A 21,083-nucleotide genomic window follows, 5' to 3' on the forward strand; every position below is an offset into this window, starting at 1 on the left:
ATGGAGTGTAGTGGTAAATATCCCAAATTGTGATAAGACAATGATGGTGAGAGACAATATGGAAAAACTTTTGTGTAGTAAAGGAATGATTTATGCCAGATTTATAAATGAACTTTAAGCTTTTGGTGTAGAATCAGAGTCTACATACAACTCTTACTGAGGCTATTAATAATTGCCCAGAAACATTCTCCTACTTAGTAGCAACATTAGCCAAATCTTACCATTTTTTTGTATATGAATGTGTATGAAAGAATGTATTCCCAATTACTTTTAGGTATACAGTTATGGTGCGATATAGCCTGATAATGCAGCAGGATTGTCATACACCAAGCCACAAGAGGTGTTGTGTAATAATAAACGTAATATCCACACCTGCTATAGCTACTCTTTTTGGTACTTTATTGTTTTAATTCAGAAATTAGCTGCATTTTATCAGGATGCAGAAGATTTATGTGATATTTTATGTTGGCTAACTTGTAATCACTTCATCTTTTTATATTAGAGTTACTCATTATGGATCAATAATACTAAGTATATAGTAGTAGTGGTGGATACTAATAGTAGACATTAATGTAGTGAAATCAAAGCTTTGTGAGGATTCTATGGGATAAGACGAGGAAATAAATGTGGATTTAAAACTAAGCATATAAGTGTGTTTAATATTCAGACTTAAACTGATAGTTATGTTTGTTTGACATAACTTCAAATGTCTGGGATGCACGAGTCCAGTTAAAAAGAGGCAATGCAATGTAACTTCATCACTTCAAGTGGTTGCAGAAGCATCTTAACCCTCACATACTGTTCATATTCTGACTCATAATTAGTCTGTACATCAACTCACATTCATAAATGCCCCGATCCGTGATTGATTGACTAATTCTATAGAAAAAAGACACTTCTATTTTACGGTCCAGGAGAACATCTTATAGAATATGGTAACTACAACATGTTTGTACATTTGCATATATAAAAATACATATCAGCTGCACAAGAATAAAAGAAATAGTGCATTTTATTTCTATGTTTGTATACTGTTGGTCACATTAGGTAAAGTGTGACTAAAAGAAATGTGAATAGGGTGTTTTTTCAGCTCTCAAATGTTAAAAAAGGGTCATGTATCCTGAATGTATTTATCGCACCTGAGCTGAGTGAACCTGAGGAAGCTGCAGGCGAAACACGTTGTCCCTTCAAAATAAAATCACAGAAAAGAATCAACTCCATTCAAAAAGCAACCAATTCTATTTTTACGCCACAAATTATTCAGAATTTCAGAATGTCAGCCTGATATAAAAGATAAGACAGAAATAAAAGAGAGGAACAAAGCGTGCAGAGGAACAGACTGAGAGCCCAGAGTTCATCCTCACAGAGACGTGCCAACCTCCTGCAGCAGAGAATAACTGTTCTGTAGCACAGCATCTAAATTCCTCTCCTCCTCCCTCTCTGACCCTTCGGCTGCCCCCGTCTGACCCCCGCTGTAACTGTCCCTCCGCTGTGAAAACACTAGATGATAGTTTAGTAGTGCATGTTAGTTTTTCCTTCGCTGCTAGAATGATTCAACTTTCTTATATTCCACTTTAAAAGCTGCACGAGTTTAACATAAGTGTGACATTTAAACCCTGGGTTAAGCAACTCTTTCATTAAATGACCAGATGAATCCAGCCTCTCTTTGCTAATGTGTTATGAAGAACTCGGCCCTCAAAAGAAGAGCACAAAAAAAAGAAAAGAAAAACACAGTGCGACATAAACATAAATATTCCCTGCTGAAAGGGGGCCTTTCATCACAAAACAGCTGGTTCTTTGGGTTAGCATGTTAGCACACATCTGACTTCATTTCTCACAGACTGTCTCCTTTCTGAAACATCACATTCAATCTACTGATAGAACTCGTGCACGGTCAGGAGATTTGTCTTGTCCCGAGTGCAAGTGAACACAACTTTTACTCCCAGAGACATGAACACACAGAATACAGTATGATTTCTAACCCAGATGTGTTATTAATATTTTTACTATAAAGTTAAAATCAAAAACTTTATATATGGATATTGAAGTTTTTTGCATTGATGCATTTGTATGATGAGATAAAATAATGCAGTCGCTTGTTGTTGAAGTCCTTGCAGGCTTCAAATCATAGCATCTAAAAGGTGGAGTTATATATTTTTAATTACAACAGCTGATGGTGATGCCACACTTCACATTAGCAGCTAAGAGGCTATTCATGTCACATTGGCTAAGCAAGTAGTTGAGACTCGAGTTGAGACTGTAGAAGTGAGCAGCATCGCTTATATGGAATTAAATGTGGTGGGTGTAGCTCCCACTCTCCACACCCCCTTGCATTATTATACTATTATATTATCATTATATCAGTGGTATAAAATGATCTTCAAATGACAATAATATTGTTTATCGCCATTATTTCTGATGCAATATATCGTCCAACAAAAAGAGTTATTGACAGACTTAGACTGACCAACTGTCTATAAATAATCTACTCTGTCAGAGAACAGATTTCAGAAAACTTTTTTTTTAATAAATAATTGATCAAATGAATGTGTGTGATGTGAAACAGGTCACAAACAAACTGTGAATTATCACCTGAGTCTCAAACAGACAAAGTTAGTGACTGCTGATGAACACAGTGGAGCATTTAGCAGCTGTGATTGGCCTAGTTGGACTCTGGAATGAGTTGCCTCTTTGTGTTTGGCTGGCCCCCACAATGCCTGTTTTTAAATCCCATCTTAAAACACATTTTTATTCTTTGGCTTTTAACTCAATATGAAAGCTGTCTTTTCTCTGTTTTTTTGTCTGCTGCACTCGTCTTTGCATTTTTTTTTTTGAAACTTCTTCAACTGTTTTTAGCAGGAAGGAAAATCAAAGTCAAGTCATGGTCTCACACAATATGGAATCACATTCATGTTCACTGCTCAGTAAACAGACCAGCATCATGATGCAGCTTGATATGATTATGATTATAATGATTTCCTGCTGACATGGCCACAATTAGGATTTTGAACGCAGCACTGAAGAAAACAAACATTAGACAAGATATCATATTGAGAGTGAAGTTTTAGAAATGAATTTAAAGTATAGCCCATAGTGTACTCACAGTTCCCCTCTGTAGCCAGTCTATGAGAGCCTGTGCTGTTTCTGTAGGTAGCTGTGCCCTCAGGCTGTCTCTTTCTTCCTGGTTGGGATGGAGAGCCAAAGCCAGTTTGAGGTCCTCAGCGATCTGGACGACCTGCAGCGGTCCGGTGCTGACTGGTGAACCCAGGTCATACATGCTGTTAGAAAAATCCACGGCTGCTGCTTTTGAACCTGGAGAGGAGGAGGAGTAGGAGGAGTGTTATTAAATATGAATTAATTATTATAGCATGAAGCGCTTAGAATAAAAACTCTGAATGCTGGGGAACAACTGAATGTAATCAGAGCCACCGCAGCGCATCCTCTCGGATATTTTCCCCAAAAAATGTCCATGTGTCACCTGGATTGTTTCCCTGGAACACACACGAACTGTAAGGATCCACACACACACACACACACACACACACACACACACACACACACACACACAGACATCTGGATGCACTCAAATAATTGTGGCTCTAAAAAACAGCCACGCAATAAAAGAGCCTCTGTACAGTATATGGAGTCCAAAATGATTAAACGGCACATAATAAAAAACAAACCTTGAAGCAGCTTGTGTGCAGCTATTGAAATATTATGTGGTTATTTACTCTGATATGCATATGCTTTATTTATTAGGAACATATGCTCCTTTTTATTTAATTATCATTATTTTTATTTGATTTTTAAAATGTTGGTACAATGTTTGAGGATATGAAAAAAAAACCCTAATATGTAATATATCTGTGCAGAAGTGAACATTAAGCATGCACCATATGAATATAGAAATAAACTGAATATGAACCCATTCTCCCACTCATCTCTGCGTCCATCCATGCAGACTTCAGTGTATCTGGGCCAGAGCGCACACACACACACACACACACACACACACACACACACAGAGGAAACCATTAGGCACGCACTGTCAACTCAGTCTAGATACAAACTACGACAAGTCCAAAACAACTGGAAGAGGAACACTCCGGCTTTTGATTTTGCTGTAAATCTGGCGTTCTGCTTCAGTGATTGCTTTGAAATGTCTTCTATTCACTTTTGGCCAAATCAAACATTTTATTAGCTTTGGCTGAACTTCAGAACACTTTTTTTTCTGCACTGGAACAAAAGGGCTCTGGATTTTGTTGATTTCTCAATGTGTGCTCAGACAGAAAACAAAGCAAATTATACCGTCTGTACAAACATTAATGGGGCTTTTTCCCCCACAATCATTTATTTATTCGAGAGCGTGATTTATTGATTTCATGTGCAGATTTTGAAATGTTTCCCTCACACTCAAACAGTTCCTGCTCTCTGATTTCGGCTCTGCTCTCGGATCTTTTAAGCAGCAACCCTTTCAAAATCCCCCTAATCAATAAGATACCAGGTGTAGTGTTGACCAATGAAATGGGCATTCTTTAACCTTCACTCCTGCCCTCCAGGGTTTTATTAAATGTATAGTTATTGTACATACCAGCGCCTGTACACTTTCTTTTACTATAATAGCTACACAGAATAGTATTCATACAGCACACCAGTCTACCATCGGTGTGCTGGAGGAGAAAACACCATAACCTTCAGGACCAAAATAAGTGTGTTTATTTTAATGCTGCTCTTCCTTCCTTCAAAATTAAACTAATAAATTCAAAATTGCGGCACTAGAACACATACACTGATTATATGCTTGGAGACAACAAATTGAATGCTGCTTTGTGTTGTTTTTTTTCTTCTGTATTTTAGTTAGTTTAGTTTAGGAATTTATTTTTTTAATACAATCTCAGTTTGACTGTCCTGCTAGTCGTTAGCCGACAGTTAATAATATCTGTGATGGGTCTCCTTCCCCACCTAACAACCAGATGAAGCTGGAGTCATGCCAGCATGGTAGACAAACCTGCATGAAAGCAATTATTAGATTCATGCAAAATGTTCAATTTTATATCATAATATTTTTTCTCTTTTTTTATTCTTCTCTTGCTATGTTCACCAAGCCGAATTCCTTGTATGTGAAAACATACTTGGCAATAAACAGATTCTGAGATGACTTGTAGGAAATGGCATCGCTTGCTGATCCCAGAGGCCGCCATCAGTAATAAAAGAGAAAGAGAGAGCGAGAGAGAGAGAGAGAGAGAGAGAGAGACATTTTGACATTTATTCAACATGAATGGATGTAATCTGCATCCCTCATGGGTTGAAGATTTATGTTTTGAAAAGACGACCTCAAAAGTTGTTCAAAAGACGTTCGTTCCCTCTGAGCGATGGCGTATGTAAAGCCAAAATTGATGTGTGCAGACATCTGTGATAGTTCACCAACAGGATATGTGGTTATGTCCAGTTCAAGTCACTGTTAGACATCTGTGGACATCCTCAACAGGTCATTGGACCGACAGCTTCCTTTAACATTATTTCTGTTTTTGTCAATTTCTATCATAAGACACCAAGAGATGGACAGAACATTAACTCAGACATAAGAGGACATCAGCTGTTCACTGGATCATACAAACTGAAATGAGCCTGAAGTCTAAACTATTTCAGTTACTCTGCACCTTGGTCCTGTCCCACTTGACTCTCCCTGCTCTGCTGAGCTCTGAATGTAGTGAAAGTTGTTGAAAATAGTTGAATGATCACTGATACAGACTGCTTAAATATAATCAGCTGACTGCAGGGAGTGTATGTTGATAAGTTTATTTTTAAAAAGACAAAGATTTGTGACACAACTGAAGGATTTCCTCAGTTTTATCAGTAACAGACCCCACGTTGTTCAACTGGAACGCTAGTGCTTAATGTCTGCAATGTAACTAATAACACATAACTGATTTAATTGTAGATATACAGATATGATACCTGTGAGTGGGGACTTGGTTATTTACTTTATCTGAGGAGCTTTATTGCGTTTGCTTGCCAACGCTGCCTGAGCTGCAGCTATTACTTGGTACACCTTCAGTCATTTTCTGGGAACACGCTTTATTTTCCTCTGTTTGCTCAAATCATGATGTCTTATTCCATAGTTAGTTATTTAAAGATATTTTCAAAGCTGCTTTTTTTGATAGCCACTCCATTTCAAGGATGAGTTCAAATGTGGTCTTTTGGAAATTCCTAGGCATCCCAATTGATGAAACTTTACATTGAAACAATCCTTAACCTTTTAAACATATTGATACTGATCCTTTAGGAACAAATCCTGTTTTCCTTCTTGCCTCTTCTTGATTATGGAGGTGTTATGTATATGAAAGCCTCTGCTCACTCTCTTCATTTGCTAGACGCTGTCAATCACGCAGCACTAAGATTCATAACAGGCTGTAAACCCCTCACACACCTTTGTACTCATTGGTCAACTGGTCATCATTGTCCATGTGAGACTTTTGTATTGACTGTATTCAACTTCCGTATTGTTATGTTGTCCCAGGACTGGTCTCTCTTGAAAAATGAGCCCCCAAGTCTCAATGAGATTACCTGTATAAATAAAAGGTCAAAAGAAAAACAAAACAAGTTGGGAGCCACTCTTGCTGTCACCGCTGTGCTTTGTCTGCAACCAATAAATGGCAGCACTGTTGCAATCACAACAACATTAACCAGTGGAGTGCTTTTCACTTGTATTCCCACAAGATACTTAACCAGAGAGAAAAAAAAATCAACTCTTGTTCATGGAATGCAATATGAGCAACATATCTACATTTCTTTTGATAAGTGGCCCTAATTTCCTGATTGGCCGATGTTATCGCTAATGGGCTTTTTAATGCATTTCTATTTGCGGTCACTTAGAGCTGGAAAGGCAAACTCGGAGCACTTGATGAGGTCAGCGGGTTTTTTGGTGAACTAGCTGAGCCTCTGAAGTGACAGAGGTACCGATGAACTGCTACATGAGAGAATGTGATGTATTGATGCTGTGGGTGAAATGACACAGGGTCGGGCTAAAAATGTTGCCATGGTAGCAACGGCATGAATGTCCTCTTAGTCATTTTTTAAAACATAATAATAATGAAAGATTGTCAGTATAGACAAAACATGGGAGTTTGTCTGCCCCCTAGTGGCTGGAAAGCTTTTTTTTCCCTTAAAGGACTATTAATAAAATAACTGAACTAACTCTGGGATATTTAATTACTACTATAAACTATACAATATGAATATAAATGTGCGAGATTCACGATGACTCTGAGGATTCATAAGTCTCTCTCTATCTCATCCTCTGTGATTGAAGTGTTACCTTTGCTTGTTTTTCCCACATTATGCTGTTGGTGCACATTAAACATTTACCTCCACTGTTAGTTAAACCTTGGTGGCCAAGGCTGTGCTGGTCCCTGGTTTACCACTTATTAACCCTCTGCTGTCAGAAAAAGTTCCACTGGTTCCACTCACACACATTACCATAGAGCGTGTCTCATGACTGACACCAAAGCTCCCAAAATGTATAAAAAACAACTCATACTTCCTGTAACAAAGATGACTAGACTATGTCTCCATAGCTGTTACCTGCAATGATGTCATCCATCTGCTCCAGAGCTGCCTCCAGCATGTGACTGGCCTCCGTTTCCATGGTGATGGCGGGAAGCATCAGATCTCAGCTTTTCTGATTTTCTGCACAATAGGGGGAAAAAGAGACACCAAATTCATTATCAGCTTAATATATTGTTATTTTATATACAATACAGTGAGTAAAGAATCCACAAAACATCTGGAAAGGAACCAACCAAACATCTGGAAAGCATCGGAATGGCTTGAAGTAAACATGTGACTTTTTCTAAAACTAAGCTGGACATGCATGGAGGGATGGATACTCCAGCCAACCGTAATCCATGGATCTCGTTTGTTTGCCAAATTTTCTTTAGGCAAATACCTGAATAAGCCTCTTATTATATATTTATACTCTCTCTCTCTCACTCACACAAACACACGAACACACACACACACGATGAAGTACATATTTGTTGTGCAAAGCAGAGACATTTGTTACATTAGGATATCTTTCACATCTGCAGTGTAACATTTTCTGCAGCTGGAAAATAGAAGGCCATTAATAGATTGTGCATTAAATCACATGATAATGCTTGATGGGTGGTGTTTATCTTATATAGATAATATAGATAATAATCTTTTTTAATGTTTTCACTTAAGCAGTCCTAATTAAAATGCTGATGTTGCAGTTTCTACTGATCACCAACAGAGGTCCAAAAAGTTCACAGATTTCCAAACTTTCCTGAATGCAACACAATTTTTTTTGTTTTTTGTTTCTTCGTAAAATTTTGAGGATTCTCTCACTTATCATGTACATAAGTGTTTTTTTATACATATGCATGTAACCCATGTATGAACCACCACTGCAGGCAAGCATAAAGTCACACACAGCCTCACCAAACAAGGTCACACACACACTTTTTTTTTTTCATTCCTCAAAGCAGGATTGACTTTCCATCTATCATCTCTGCCTCCGGTTCTGCCCCCTCCATCTCCTGCCATCCTTGTTTCCTGCTTTTCCCCACCCTGCCGGTCCTCCCTCCTGTCATCCCTTCTTTACCCACTGCTCATCCCTCTTCTGTCATCTCTCCTTCAAGGCTCTCGTCCCTCTCTGCCGCGCTGTCGTGCCGACTTACGGGCGAACAGGCGTCAACATGTGGAAATCGTGGATGAAGAGCGGTGATGTAATCTACTGACTGCCTTGGGAGAATCGACCCCCCCCCCCCCCCCCTCCGGCCCCACCCCCTATTGAGCAGCCTGATGCTCCTCTACATTAGCACCAACTTTTACAGATACAACCCACACACACGATATGCATCAAACGTCCAATGAAACTACAGTAACATGCTGTCATTAAGCATGTGGTCTGTGTGTGTGTGTGTGTGTGTGTGTGTGTGTGCAGAAGTACATTATAAATATATTAATGAGAGCAGAGGGTGATGGCACCATTCACACAATACTGACAATGACTCTGTTCAACAGCATTGTGATTGTTGACCTCGACAGGACAACAACGCCTTTGTCTGTGTGTGTGTGTGTGTGTGTGTGTGTGTGTGTGTGCGTGTGAGAAAAAAAAGGGAGAAAATTGTGGTTTTACATGATTCTGTGTGTTTCTTTGTGTATGAGGAGGTGCTGATGTAGAGATTACCGTCCTGTCGCAGAGCTGACAAGACACGGCCACTAAAAGGGCAACAATCCTCTCCGCTGTCTCTCGTATTGCTCAATCTGTACTAACTATTGTGTGTGTGTGTGTGTGTGTGTGTGTGTGTGTGTGTGTGTGTGTGTGTGTGTGTGTGTGTGTGTGTGTGTCGAAATGAGTTATATGTGTGTGTTTGTTTGGAATGGAAAAGGAAAGACCGTGAGAGCGAGGAGAGAGTGAATGGGCAAAGGGTGTGTCTGTGTGTGTGTGTGTGTGTGTGTGTGTGTGGGAACTTCTCCGGATCTCCTCGTGATTTTATGTTACTCCTTACTGTTGAAAAGCCTTGAATAAATAGAGGCGTTCACACTGAATCCTGCAGTAAAATGTTGAGAATATTCAGTTTTGATGCTTCTTTATATTTTACCTGAGAGTCAAGCTTGTTCTGTCTTTTATGTAAAGACTAAAAGACACAATTAAATGACATAATACACATTTCCGCTGATGCCCTATCACACTATTCCACTGACTGACAGCTGATAGCAATGACCTACTGTAAGGCTGTGTCATCAAAGCTAGGGAAGATAAAGAGTGCCATTAAGTAAACACAAATAATAACAATGTAGGTTTAAAATCTTACAAAAATCATCTCTGCAGGTGTTTTACGAGAAAAGTAATGATTCAGCACATTAATTAAGCCTTAAGTTTTAATGAAGGATAACAAATTTAAACATAACTTTGTTTTTTTTACAAATAACTCCACCAGGTAACTTCAATTTTGCAATCTGCTGTTTTGCTTTGTTTTATTTTGCAATGTTTTTAAATAATATTAAGTAGGTGAATGATATTTATGTTTGTTTGGCATCATAATTGTGTTTTATCTCTTATGGGTGAGGTTTTTAAAATAAGCCCGTAGTGGGTTTCTACCTTACCCACATAACTGAGTGAAATACAAAACATACACAACATTGAGTTCAATTAAGATAATATTAACTATTACATTACATGCTGCTATATTTTCATTTTTTTAATTAAAGAGCAAATTAAAGATGTGAAAACTACATTAGTACACCAGTGCTACCTTTTTTTTAAAAATTAGCATTACACTGTCTGCAGATAACAATCAGATGCTAAATAAGCCGTTAGCTTGTTTGCATAGAAAATCCCCTGTTAGAGTGAACGGCAGACTGATCTAACACTTCTCATTCATGTCTCGGGTTGATGTAGAAACACAGACACACCTTTTCCCAGGAAGACTGACGCACTCCAGAAAAACGAGTTAGTCCAACGCTATGCGGCTACACCCGCTCTGGCTCCTCAGTCAAAAGAGACTCTGTACACTTTACTGACAGTTAAAAACAGCAGACTTTAACATTACTTAAAAGTACTGGCATGCAACTACAAATCTGACCTTCTTCTTAGCTAATCAACACTGATAAATAACCACTTTTACACAATACTGAAGATTGAGAAAGTGACCCGACAGCTGTGATTGCAAGAATTTTTTTAAAAGACTTCACTCCCTACATCCCATCTCATACTGGATGATAGGTCAACCAGATTCCCTGTCTGACGGGGGAGTTTACTGACAAACGACGCACCATAGGTCAGCACCTTTCTGCAAAGCCTTTCGCACACACACACACACACACACACACACACACACCCTATACAAACACCTGCTGCAACCCTCTCCCCCCTGCTGTGAGTGAGATAAGCTATTAAGAACTTCAAATCCAGCACCCTGCAGTCCAAGCACATTTCATGCAGGAAACAGCAGCTTTCAAGAATGTCTTCCACTTGCACACGGCAACAATAAAACACAATGAACTGTAGTCTTAGATGCTTGATGATGCTTCCTGCCGTCCTCTTATGCTGAGAGTCAAAAAACCTACATTAAACACATAGATCACCATAACACAGAAGCACCTATTTTATATCATGTAATCCAGCCTTATCACTGTGATACAAAGTATAAACATCTGCTACAGCTGCCTGCATGCAAACAATCATATCAAGAGATATTTTCCATGTGCTGCACCTGTGTGTGTGTGTGTGTGTGTGTGTGTTTGTGTGTGTGTGTGAAAAAACAAAGCAGTCTGTGTCAGCTGCTCTGCTTCAGTCTGCTCTCCTTATCACCTCCAGCCTCGCTTCGACTCAAGAGAGAGATGGGTATAGAGGGTAGTGTGTGTGTGTGTGTGTGTGTGTGTGTGTGTGTGTGTGTGTGTGTTTATGTTGCTTAACTGCCCACAGCTGACAGCAACTTTCCATCCAGAAACTGTAGCTATCTCACTGGCTGTGTTTAACCTATTAGCACCATCATGACTGTAAGCCAGCACCACTCTTCATTACTCTTTAACAAACCTACTAACTTCTGGGAGGGGGGGGGGATTATTAGGTGATGTACCCAAGCAATTTAGTAAACAGCTCTTCTTTTCATGACATGCTTTTACTGCACAGTCTGTTGTTATCTTTAATGATTTGCCCATTTCTATCAGTGCTGAAGGCAGCTGGGACCTGAACCCGCTCTGCTTTCCCAGTCAAAACAAAAAGGACCGAAGAAGACAGAATCAAAATCAGTTATTAAACCAGTTGTGAAAAATCTATGGGTATGGATTTTCCCCATATTATATTATATTTTGACGTATTCAATATCATATCAGGCTGGAGCTGCTGGTCAGTTAAAATCTGCAAAAAGGTAAAGCAGAGTGAAAACAGACTATGTAAGTAGGAAGTGTGCTAATGAAACTATGTGATTTGAGTAACTGCTAGATTTGGGTGATGATTTTTTTTTATGGCTTTGTCACTGTGAGCCGCCCATTTTACATTACGCAACGTCATGTGATCAACTGTAAATATGAAAATACTGAATATTGAAATGCTGCATAAAGTTTTAAACCTGTTTCCAGTTAAGCTGAGTCAGTCAATTGTGGTAGCGTTTGTGTTGCCTGCAATAATGATTCTGCATATGGCTTTATATAGTAAGTACAGCACAGAGTTTACCTTACAATTTCTAACCATGCTAAAGATACACACACTCATGTTATCATCCTTTTAAAGACACATACAGGATAGTCTGGTATCAAACCATTATATTAATACTGTGTCACATCTGTCTTCACTGTTAGAAGACACAGCTGAGACACACATACACATGCACACGCACGCTGCAGTATTTGCTTTGTCAAGGCAGTAAGAAGTAAGATTATTTCTCAATACAGACACAGAGAGGAGAGAGCACAGCTATAAAAAGTATCATCTCAGAGTTAAGTCTGTGGGCTTGAATACTGGTTATCTTTTCCAGTGTGTGGCTGTGGGTAGTGTGTGATCTGGTGAACCGTGGCTGATGCGTGGCTGCTGGGGAGGGGGGGGAGAGGGGGGGTTTGCAGGAACATACAGTTTACAGTGACTCCCAGCATCACACTGATGTGTACTGTTCTGTGTTGATCTGCTCTGCTCTTTATTGTCCTATTTAGTCCTGCTGAAGTGCTTTTTGATTCAACTCTGCTCTGCTCACTTCTCTCAAGGAAATGTGGCTCTGTTTTCTGCTCACTCTCACTCTCACTCTCTCCCTCTCTCTATATATATATTATCTGATTCTTCTCTCTTCCACTGTGAGCTGTGTTATATTCTGGTCAGTCCAGTCATTTCTTTGCTGTAATCTATTTTGCCCTCAGAGTGAAGGTAATGAACCATAACACAAAACAACACATGACTTCCAGTCAACGATCATCATGAGGAAAACAAACTGCAATGTGAACATGCAAACACTGAATATTTCCCCTCATCACGTCATTCACTGTAATGTAAAGAAAAAAGGCATATATACAGATGGAAAGCACTGTTAAGACCCTAAATAAGATAAACATGAAGGTGGAGATACAATAAACTAATCAGAGTCAAGGTGGCGCTAGAGGAGGATCGCCAAAATCATTAGGATAGATTGTTTGGGTATCATGAATGTATGAACACATTTTTAAAGGCGCTTCATCCAATAGTTGTTTAGCTGTTTCAATCTGCACCGACAGGCACACATGCTGTAATGTGCTGACCTAATGCAGCTAAGAACCAGTTCTTCCTATAATTTTGTTCCAGGAAGCTTAAGTGTGGTGTTTTATCCCTGCAATGAATGCTGTGCATGAGGATATAATAACAATGTTTGTGTGACACCTTTACTTTAACCTATAATGATTCATTGGGCTTTCATTTGTAACTGAAAGGGAACTTGTCAATTCATTTCACCTGGTTATGAGTTACCAGAAAAGATCCCAGGTATGTTAAATGAATGATCCCCTAGATTAAGAAGCACACATTGTAATATGGAGCAGCAACATAAAGTACAGTGCAGTTTACACATCTACTTGTGTTACAGTATACACACACTGACACCTAGCAGGCACCCAGCACTACCACATTCTTTTAATGTCAGTGCTGGAGCAGTTTGACTATAGTAATCATCAGTTGAACAATTTGCCCGAGGGCACCAACAGCTAAGATCAATAGATTAAACCTGTGAAAAAGAAATTGTGCAAATTTTTAATGCTGACAGTTGACAAAAGCCAAAAGTGTACTGAATGACTTCCAGTTGAACTCATTACTGTATTAAGTAGCACATACAGACAAAATGATGACAATAGAATGTAGAGTGAGAAACAAACAGATACACAGTGATGCAAACATAAAGCAGCAGAGATGAAGTGAAGAAGAGATGAACTATGAAGAGACAGCGGTAAAAAGATTTTACCCACAAGGCAGAGCTCCTTAACAAAAGCAAACAACAGAGCTGATATGAGACGACAGTGAGCGGATTGATGTACGACACTTAGCCTCTGGACCATTATCATAAGCACAGCTTATTACTAATCACCAAGCTGCTTTACTGTAATCAGAGGAGGATGGAGACACACAGGCACACACAGCTGGGCTGTACATCAATGAAACACACTCACTTTCACATTCATATCCCTGGTGTCAGCCCACCATTCATTCAGTTAGAAGAGAAGCTGCACACAATCTCTTTAAAGATAATGTTGTGACAGCTAATTCAGTACAGAATGTAGTTTTTGTTCTGCACAGATCTGACAGAGGAAGAGCAGCTCTGAAGGCAGAAATAAAACAAAGAATCAATGAAAATGAGAATAATATGGCATGATTTATCCAGTTATTAGTGATGGTAAATTGTTTGGTAGAAGGCCATCTAGAGCTCCCTACACTGAAAATATACTGCAATTAGATCTGACTTCTTCTTCATTGATCCATAACATGTAAACAACTAGCCTAGCTCTTGTTTGAGTTTAGCCTTGTTAACATGTGAACGCTACATTTTTATCAGCAGACACAACGATGCCATAGACTATAGGGTACTGCACACTAAAACCTGTTGTTTGAGCTGGTAAAATCAAGATAATTAACATCAGCAGCTGATAATTGCAGGAACAGACAACTGGGGAAGTTAAAGCGCTGCAGGGAGAGATGCAGAGAGGATTTCTGTTGTCTTTGTGGCTGACTTGTGGCTCGTTTAAATGTCCTTGCAACTGTTTTTTATTAGATGTCACTGAGCAACTCCCGCCTCACTCCGCCACACGCCTCTCCTCGGACCCTCCCACGCCCTTTTTCAATCACTTGAAATCACACGGAGCACTTCAGTAAACCAACAAGAACGGATCTACCACATTTCTATGTTTTGAGCTTGACTAATCTCTACCACAGTCTGAGGTTTCTCTTGCTTCTCTTCCAGGTATTCAAAGGCTCAGCTGGCTTTATACATGTTGATTTATTAGTGGGTGTTCACACCAAAAACAAAATCAAATCCAGAAACATTTTTGCTTCATATATGACTCACACTGATTAATTGATTATCTGTGTATATAATTGGGTGGGTGAGGATAATATAATACCTGTGATGACAACTGAATGTGATTGTATGGAAGTTAGTGGCTGCCCAATTAAAAGCAGACAAAATGACCTTTATTTTCCTGTTTGTATACAAAATTAGCACGCAGCATTATGAACTCATTATGAACAGCTAATTTAAACTCTCCTTGTCTAATAGTTCATCAAACACTAACTAACTTTTACAGTACAATTACATTAGTCATATTATCTCCTAGGAGATCAATAAAGTTCACCTCAATCTTGAACTAACAATAATAATAATTAAAAATACCATATTTTAAATATAATAAATGAACTGAAGTCATTACTGTAAGTCCATCTTGACATGGATTCTTTATTTTTTTATTCTTTTTGTCCCACTTTTAGCCTCAGACTACCTCTGGTGCTTAAGTGTGTCTTCAAAATAAAAGACGCTCGTGTGATTTTATCCATCCATAATAAAGTTAAATAAATGAATGTATAATAATTCCCCCAGACTATAATTTTACCATAAATATCTATAATCATCGCATGCCTAATTAAAATGTGGGGATGTTTTTTTTTCTTTTTTTTTTATTATTTGCAAGTATAAACTGTGGGTTCACACATGATTGCATGTCTGATTATGACACAAGGGGAATTTTTTAGAAAAGTGAGGCAGTGAAGCAATAAGAGATTCATGAGGAGAAACTGTTAGGTTTGTTTTTTAACCTGCCTGACAAGAAGAGAACAGAGCGTTAGAGGAGGATTATTTCTGCTTGTTCACATATGTAAAGAATATGGCCAAGACATTCACACGTGCATAATGTATGTACGCCAATGATTACATCTCCTCTAATAACAACGGTATATTTACAATGACGCAACAGCACCTTTGATGGGATGATGAAAGGTCGCGAAGCAAACGGAGCAGAGAGTCAGAGATCTCTACATGTTCAATATGAAGTGAGCCTACCTGTCAATCATCTACAGAAAGCTGCCATTGTTCTGCAAAGTGGTGAAAACCTCCACATTCAAAATTCCAGTATCACTACAAACCTTCACGTGAGAACAGGAAATGCCAGAATGCATGTGAACCTGTAGGGTTGAGAAGAAGGGTTAAACATTAACGTGGAGAAACACAAAAGACACACACACACACACACACACACACACACACACACAGAGGAGTGTGTTTGTGTGTGTGTGCGTATGTGTGTGTGTGTGTGTGTGTGTGTGTGTGTGTGTGTGTGTGTGTGTGTGAGTTTACCGTTCCTCCTCATTTGGCTTAGCCTGTTTGGATTAGTGTCACCAGCAAGAGGCCAGACCTAAGTCCCCCAGGCCCTCCTGTCACACAGGGTAAATACAACTCTGTGTCTATGTGTGTGTGTGTGTGTGTGTGTGTGTGTCTGCGAGTGAAGCCGAGCCAACGAGAAACACCAGATTCTTCGCCAATTAACATCAATGCGACGGGACCACTGACATTTAAGACGGGGATGTTCCCTCTTCTGTCCTTGAGCTCGGCCTGAAAATCTATCTCCACCTCCCTCCCTCTCTCTCTCTCTCTCTCTCTCTCTCACTCACACACACACACACCTTCACATGGTTTTTGAAACAATGTATTCTAACATTATTTCAACACTTTCTATGTGGCTGGATCCCTAACTCCACCAGTCCACATGTGTCCTTGGGTAAGATACTGAACCGGAAGGTGTGTGAGTGTGTGTGATGAGCAGGTTGACATCTTTGCATTGTAGCCTCTGAGATCAGTGTGTGTGTGTGTGTGTGTGTGTGTGTGTGTGTGTGTGTGTGTGTGTGTGTGTGTGTGTGAGTGTGTGTGTGTGAGAGTGAGAGTGAGAGTGAGAGAATGGGTGAATGTTGGCGCTTTGAGTGGAAGACTAGAAAGACGCCATATGAATACAGTCCATTTACTACAGAGTTAATTGTGTAAATATAATACAAATGTAATATACAGTATATTAATGTAATATGCAGTATATGGTCTACTCACTGAATGCCTCAATTGCCACACATGAGAAACACTGAACAAGACACACACAAGATCCACAAAAACAATACTTTTAATACCTTATTTTGAGAAATATAAACTTTTTTTTCATATGACTACAGTAGACAAAGTTCTCAACTGTCGGCCTAAAAAGATGCCTCAAATTGGCAAAATCTGGACTAACAATTATGATTTATCCAGATCAAAAAAACTACTGAAATTCCATACCTAACCCATACCATGAACTTTTTACTTAACTTCATTCTGAATCAACTTCATCAGCATTTCACATCAGCTATTAACACATCAATGCAGCTCTCTGTTGTCCCTCTTCTCAGAAGTGTATATGACTCCACTCAAAATCAGTCATGGTTAAAATTAACTGCATTCAATATTCCATAATAACAACACAAAGTCAGCTGGTCATCTCCATCCTCTTTTCCAGGACAACTTTTTTTCTCAATTTTCAGTTAGATTCAGAACTCCTCTCTGCTGGAACTGATTACTAGATCATTTTAGAATCTCCATCAGTCTAAAATCACATAAGAAATGAACCATGTGCTTTTTTTCTGGATCAATTAAGTAATGCAACATCCTAACTGCTCTCAAGATCATATTCCATGCATCGTTCAACTGTCACCTATCCTGATACACTTGTAGTTAGCGGTTCCCACTAATTGTATAGAATTTGTGCTGACACGGCATAACGTCTGTACACTCTCCACAACGTAACATTGTTTTGACCACTACTCTGCCCCCTTCCCCGTAGCTTTTGCTGCAGTCATTTTGAACCAAAATGTATGAATATGCACAAAAGCAAATATTCCAGAGCACTATACGCTCTAAAATCTGTGCTGGCTATGCATTTAAATGGCAGAAAAGGCTAACATTGTGATTATCTTCTCTCCATTACGGATGAAATTGCACTGTTCATTCTATTTTATTTTTGTTTGGAACATTTATGAATTGGTAAAATGTCTTTCCCATGCTTTGCGGGTGTGACCTTTTTGCTGTGTCATCACAATTCGTAACTATAGCCTACAACCAGTAGTTACATCACTTAAGCACTAAATTGTTTAGAACACATTTTTAAAATAGATATAACCTCTTAATGTTGCTCTCAGAGTGTACCATAATGATGTATTTGACTTAAAAAAGTACAAAATCTTCTTCTGGAGGGTCAGACTGATGTTCGATCACCATACTCTCAAAATCATGTTGGAAACACTGCTTGTAACTCCTTATATTTTATGTTTTTGTTTAGCTTATTTCTTTAGTTTTAAGTTTTTAGGTTGTATGCCTCACCATAGTAGGGCCACACACCAAGCCCTCATGGCTTTTATTTGCTCCCCCTGCACATTTCTCTTTTGTTAGTTATTGTTTTCTTTTCCTAAACTCAAAAAATTCCTGCATGTATGTATTGTCTTGTATTGTTTTAGTTTATCTTATGTGCTAAATCTAATATTGCCAAATTTCTAGCAAAACAAACAAACAAAAAAGCTCTGCCTTGTAATTTCAACCTTTTTTTATAGTGACATCATGTCAATTACACCACTTTATTACAACATTTCTTCTCACAAGGTGAATATTTTAGGAGTACACCACGCTTTCGACGAGGCGATTACAAACGGCCTGATGAAACACAAGCCATGATCTGTTGATCTGTACACAAACTCAAAACAAACCTCCAGGACTATATTTAGCTCTTCCAGCTCATCACACCAGTTTGCTAGCAAATGATTGTCAGTAATGTCTCGTAGTTGGCAGCGTGTGTGTGTGTGTGTGTGTGTGTGTGTGTGTGTGTGTGTGTGTGTGTGTGTGTGTGTGTGTGTGTGTGTGTGTGAGTCTGTGTGTGATAACCGGATTGAAATGACTTTGACAAGAGATGTTGCATGGCCTTGTCACACACACATTCACACACACATGCGGAGCTCCGTGTGCAGTGGCGGGCGAGAGCCGATTTGTCAGGCAGAACACAATAACAGCCTCTGTGTACATGCTGCTTCTCACACACTCAGGGTTAGTCTTAGTTTCTTGTTATAATCTTTGTGAGAAATGTGTGCTTCGGCTGCCCTGTCAGCAGGAAGTGACTGAAAATGACTGTGAAGTGACATAAGTTCACATGGCTGATGTGTGATGCTGTGTGAGCGGTGTTTTTCAGTATTTGGTCTCTCTTTACGGGTTAAATGATGAACGGAATGATCACAATAATGCCAGATTAAAGGGCCGTCCACACTGAGAACGATAACTATAACAATAACTATAAATGTATAGATTTAGGACAACGATAGAGGAGAACGATATTGTTGGAATCACTTTCAGAGCGATTTGATCAACGATAAAAACGCTGGCTGTCAAACAAAATCCTTATCTTTTTGTTTATAACAACGGATCTCTGAAAGCTGATCTGTGTTCACACTGTGTTTTACTGCCACACACTGCTCTTCAACATCTGTGTGCATCTGTTTGGTCTGTAAACACTGAAACATCACAGCAACTAGTGCCTGAAATACTTCTGATCAACACACTGAATCAGCACCCACCTCTGGGGGTGGGGGTAGTTTTTGTTTCAGTTGTCACCTGCTGATCTATCCAATAGCACGACAGCACACTCTTATTGTAAGTCTACCATGTGTTTGCTGTCTTTTTAAATATATGTCTCTCTCTCTCTGACCAGTCCTCACAGGGTCAGCAGTCGGCCATAGTTGTCATCCCAAGTCATTAGCCATCACCACCACTAGTGTCTGGACTCCATTGGGGGGGGGGGGGGGGGGGGGGGGGGCTATTATTTCTATTCATATAATAAACATCTCTCCTGACTGTAGAAATGTATTTCGGCTACTAGGCCTTTTTCACAGTTGTTTAAAGTTACATTGACAGCATTTTATGTATATTTGTCCCTTTTTCATAATTCAAATTTAATGTACATGTACATATCTATTTGATCTGGGGTTTTTTTATTTATAATTATTAACTTCTTTGTGAAGTTTGCGGTTTCAGTGCACTGCTCTAATTTATACAGTAAAGTTTATTGTCAAAGTGTTGTCAGTATCAGTAATCAAAAATCCAGTATTGGTCAGGCCCTAAAACAAATCCACACCCAACACTCTAAACCTCATGTAAACAACTCCAGTTAACCCTTACATACTGTTCACATTCAGGCATTTCACAACTCATAATTAGTCTCTATTCAGAATTTCAGAATCATCAGTCATTAATAAGATACTGTTCCAACGTTACATAACACTGGAGAACATAATGCTTTCAGTCAGTAATATTAAGCATGAATAAACTGTATTTCTGAATGAAGTCAGTTCATAACAAAAATGTGTCAGCTACACATAAACATTTTTAGGAAGTTGGAATATTTCCATTTTTGTATAATCTGGGTCACAAGAGGATAAGTCATCAAATTTCTGGCTAAAAGAAACGTTTTTAAAGGTGTTTTGTCTTCTCTTGAATGTAAGGGTCAAATTAGACCCTGAGCAGTACGTAAAGGGTTAAAGGTTTTTTGTTTCTGCTCATGGGAAACACATATATTGTCTCCAGCTTGAGTCCAATTCAACAAGGAGTTTATTTTGACATGTTAAATGTTTGAAATTGTTACAGCTCTTCTGGGTCCTGTACGTTTTTAATTTTTATTTAAAAAATGTAGTTTGGTGCAGCTGCAGAGAGTCATCAGCTCCATGTGAGTATTTTATTTTATGCAGACTTTAGAAAACGGACCATACAGTTGAAAAAACGAGAGTTGGAAGTTTCTGGAAGCATTTTCTGTGTGAGCCCCAAGAAGAATAAACAGTCCTGCAGTAACTGGACTTTTGATCATTACAAACACTGCAGCGTATTTGTTTCATCTGCCTCCAAAACACACTGAAAAAAACTGCAGACTTTCACTATTCTCTATGTGGTGTTCAAGGATGTTCACAATGTATATCACAGGCAGGTGTCCAGGTTACATATAAATTCCTTGCCTGAAGATTAAAAACATGACAGTGCTTGATAACAACAAAACTGAAACAT

At 38.9% G+C, this 21,083-nt stretch overlaps 1 protein-coding gene across 4 annotated transcripts in view; it reads right to left on the bottom strand.

Moving 5' to 3' along the window:
- The window catches only part of ppfibp2b (PPFIA binding protein 2b), an 86,750-nt gene that overhangs the window by 57,962 nt on the left and 7,705 nt on the right, over positions 1-21,083 (bottom strand). For all 4 annotated transcript variants that reach the window (XM_053319308.1, XM_053319306.1, XM_053319303.1 and 1 more), the window contains exons 2-3: positions 7,585-7,689; positions 3,104-3,312 (exon numbers count right to left, since the gene is read on the bottom strand). In XM_053319308.1, the coding sequence (XP_053175283.1) occupies positions 3,104-3,312; positions 7,585-7,666 (291 nt within the window). In that variant the 5' untranslated portion in view covers positions 7,667-7,689. The remainder of the gene's footprint in view (positions 1-3,103; positions 3,313-7,584; positions 7,690-21,083) is intronic.

Source organism: Scomber japonicus, chromosome 5 (assembly GCF_027409825.1).
Source record: "Scomber japonicus isolate fScoJap1 chromosome 5, fScoJap1.pri, whole genome shotgun sequence".
Classification (NCBI taxonomy): Eukaryota; Metazoa; Chordata; class Actinopteri; order Scombriformes; family Scombridae; genus Scomber; species Scomber japonicus.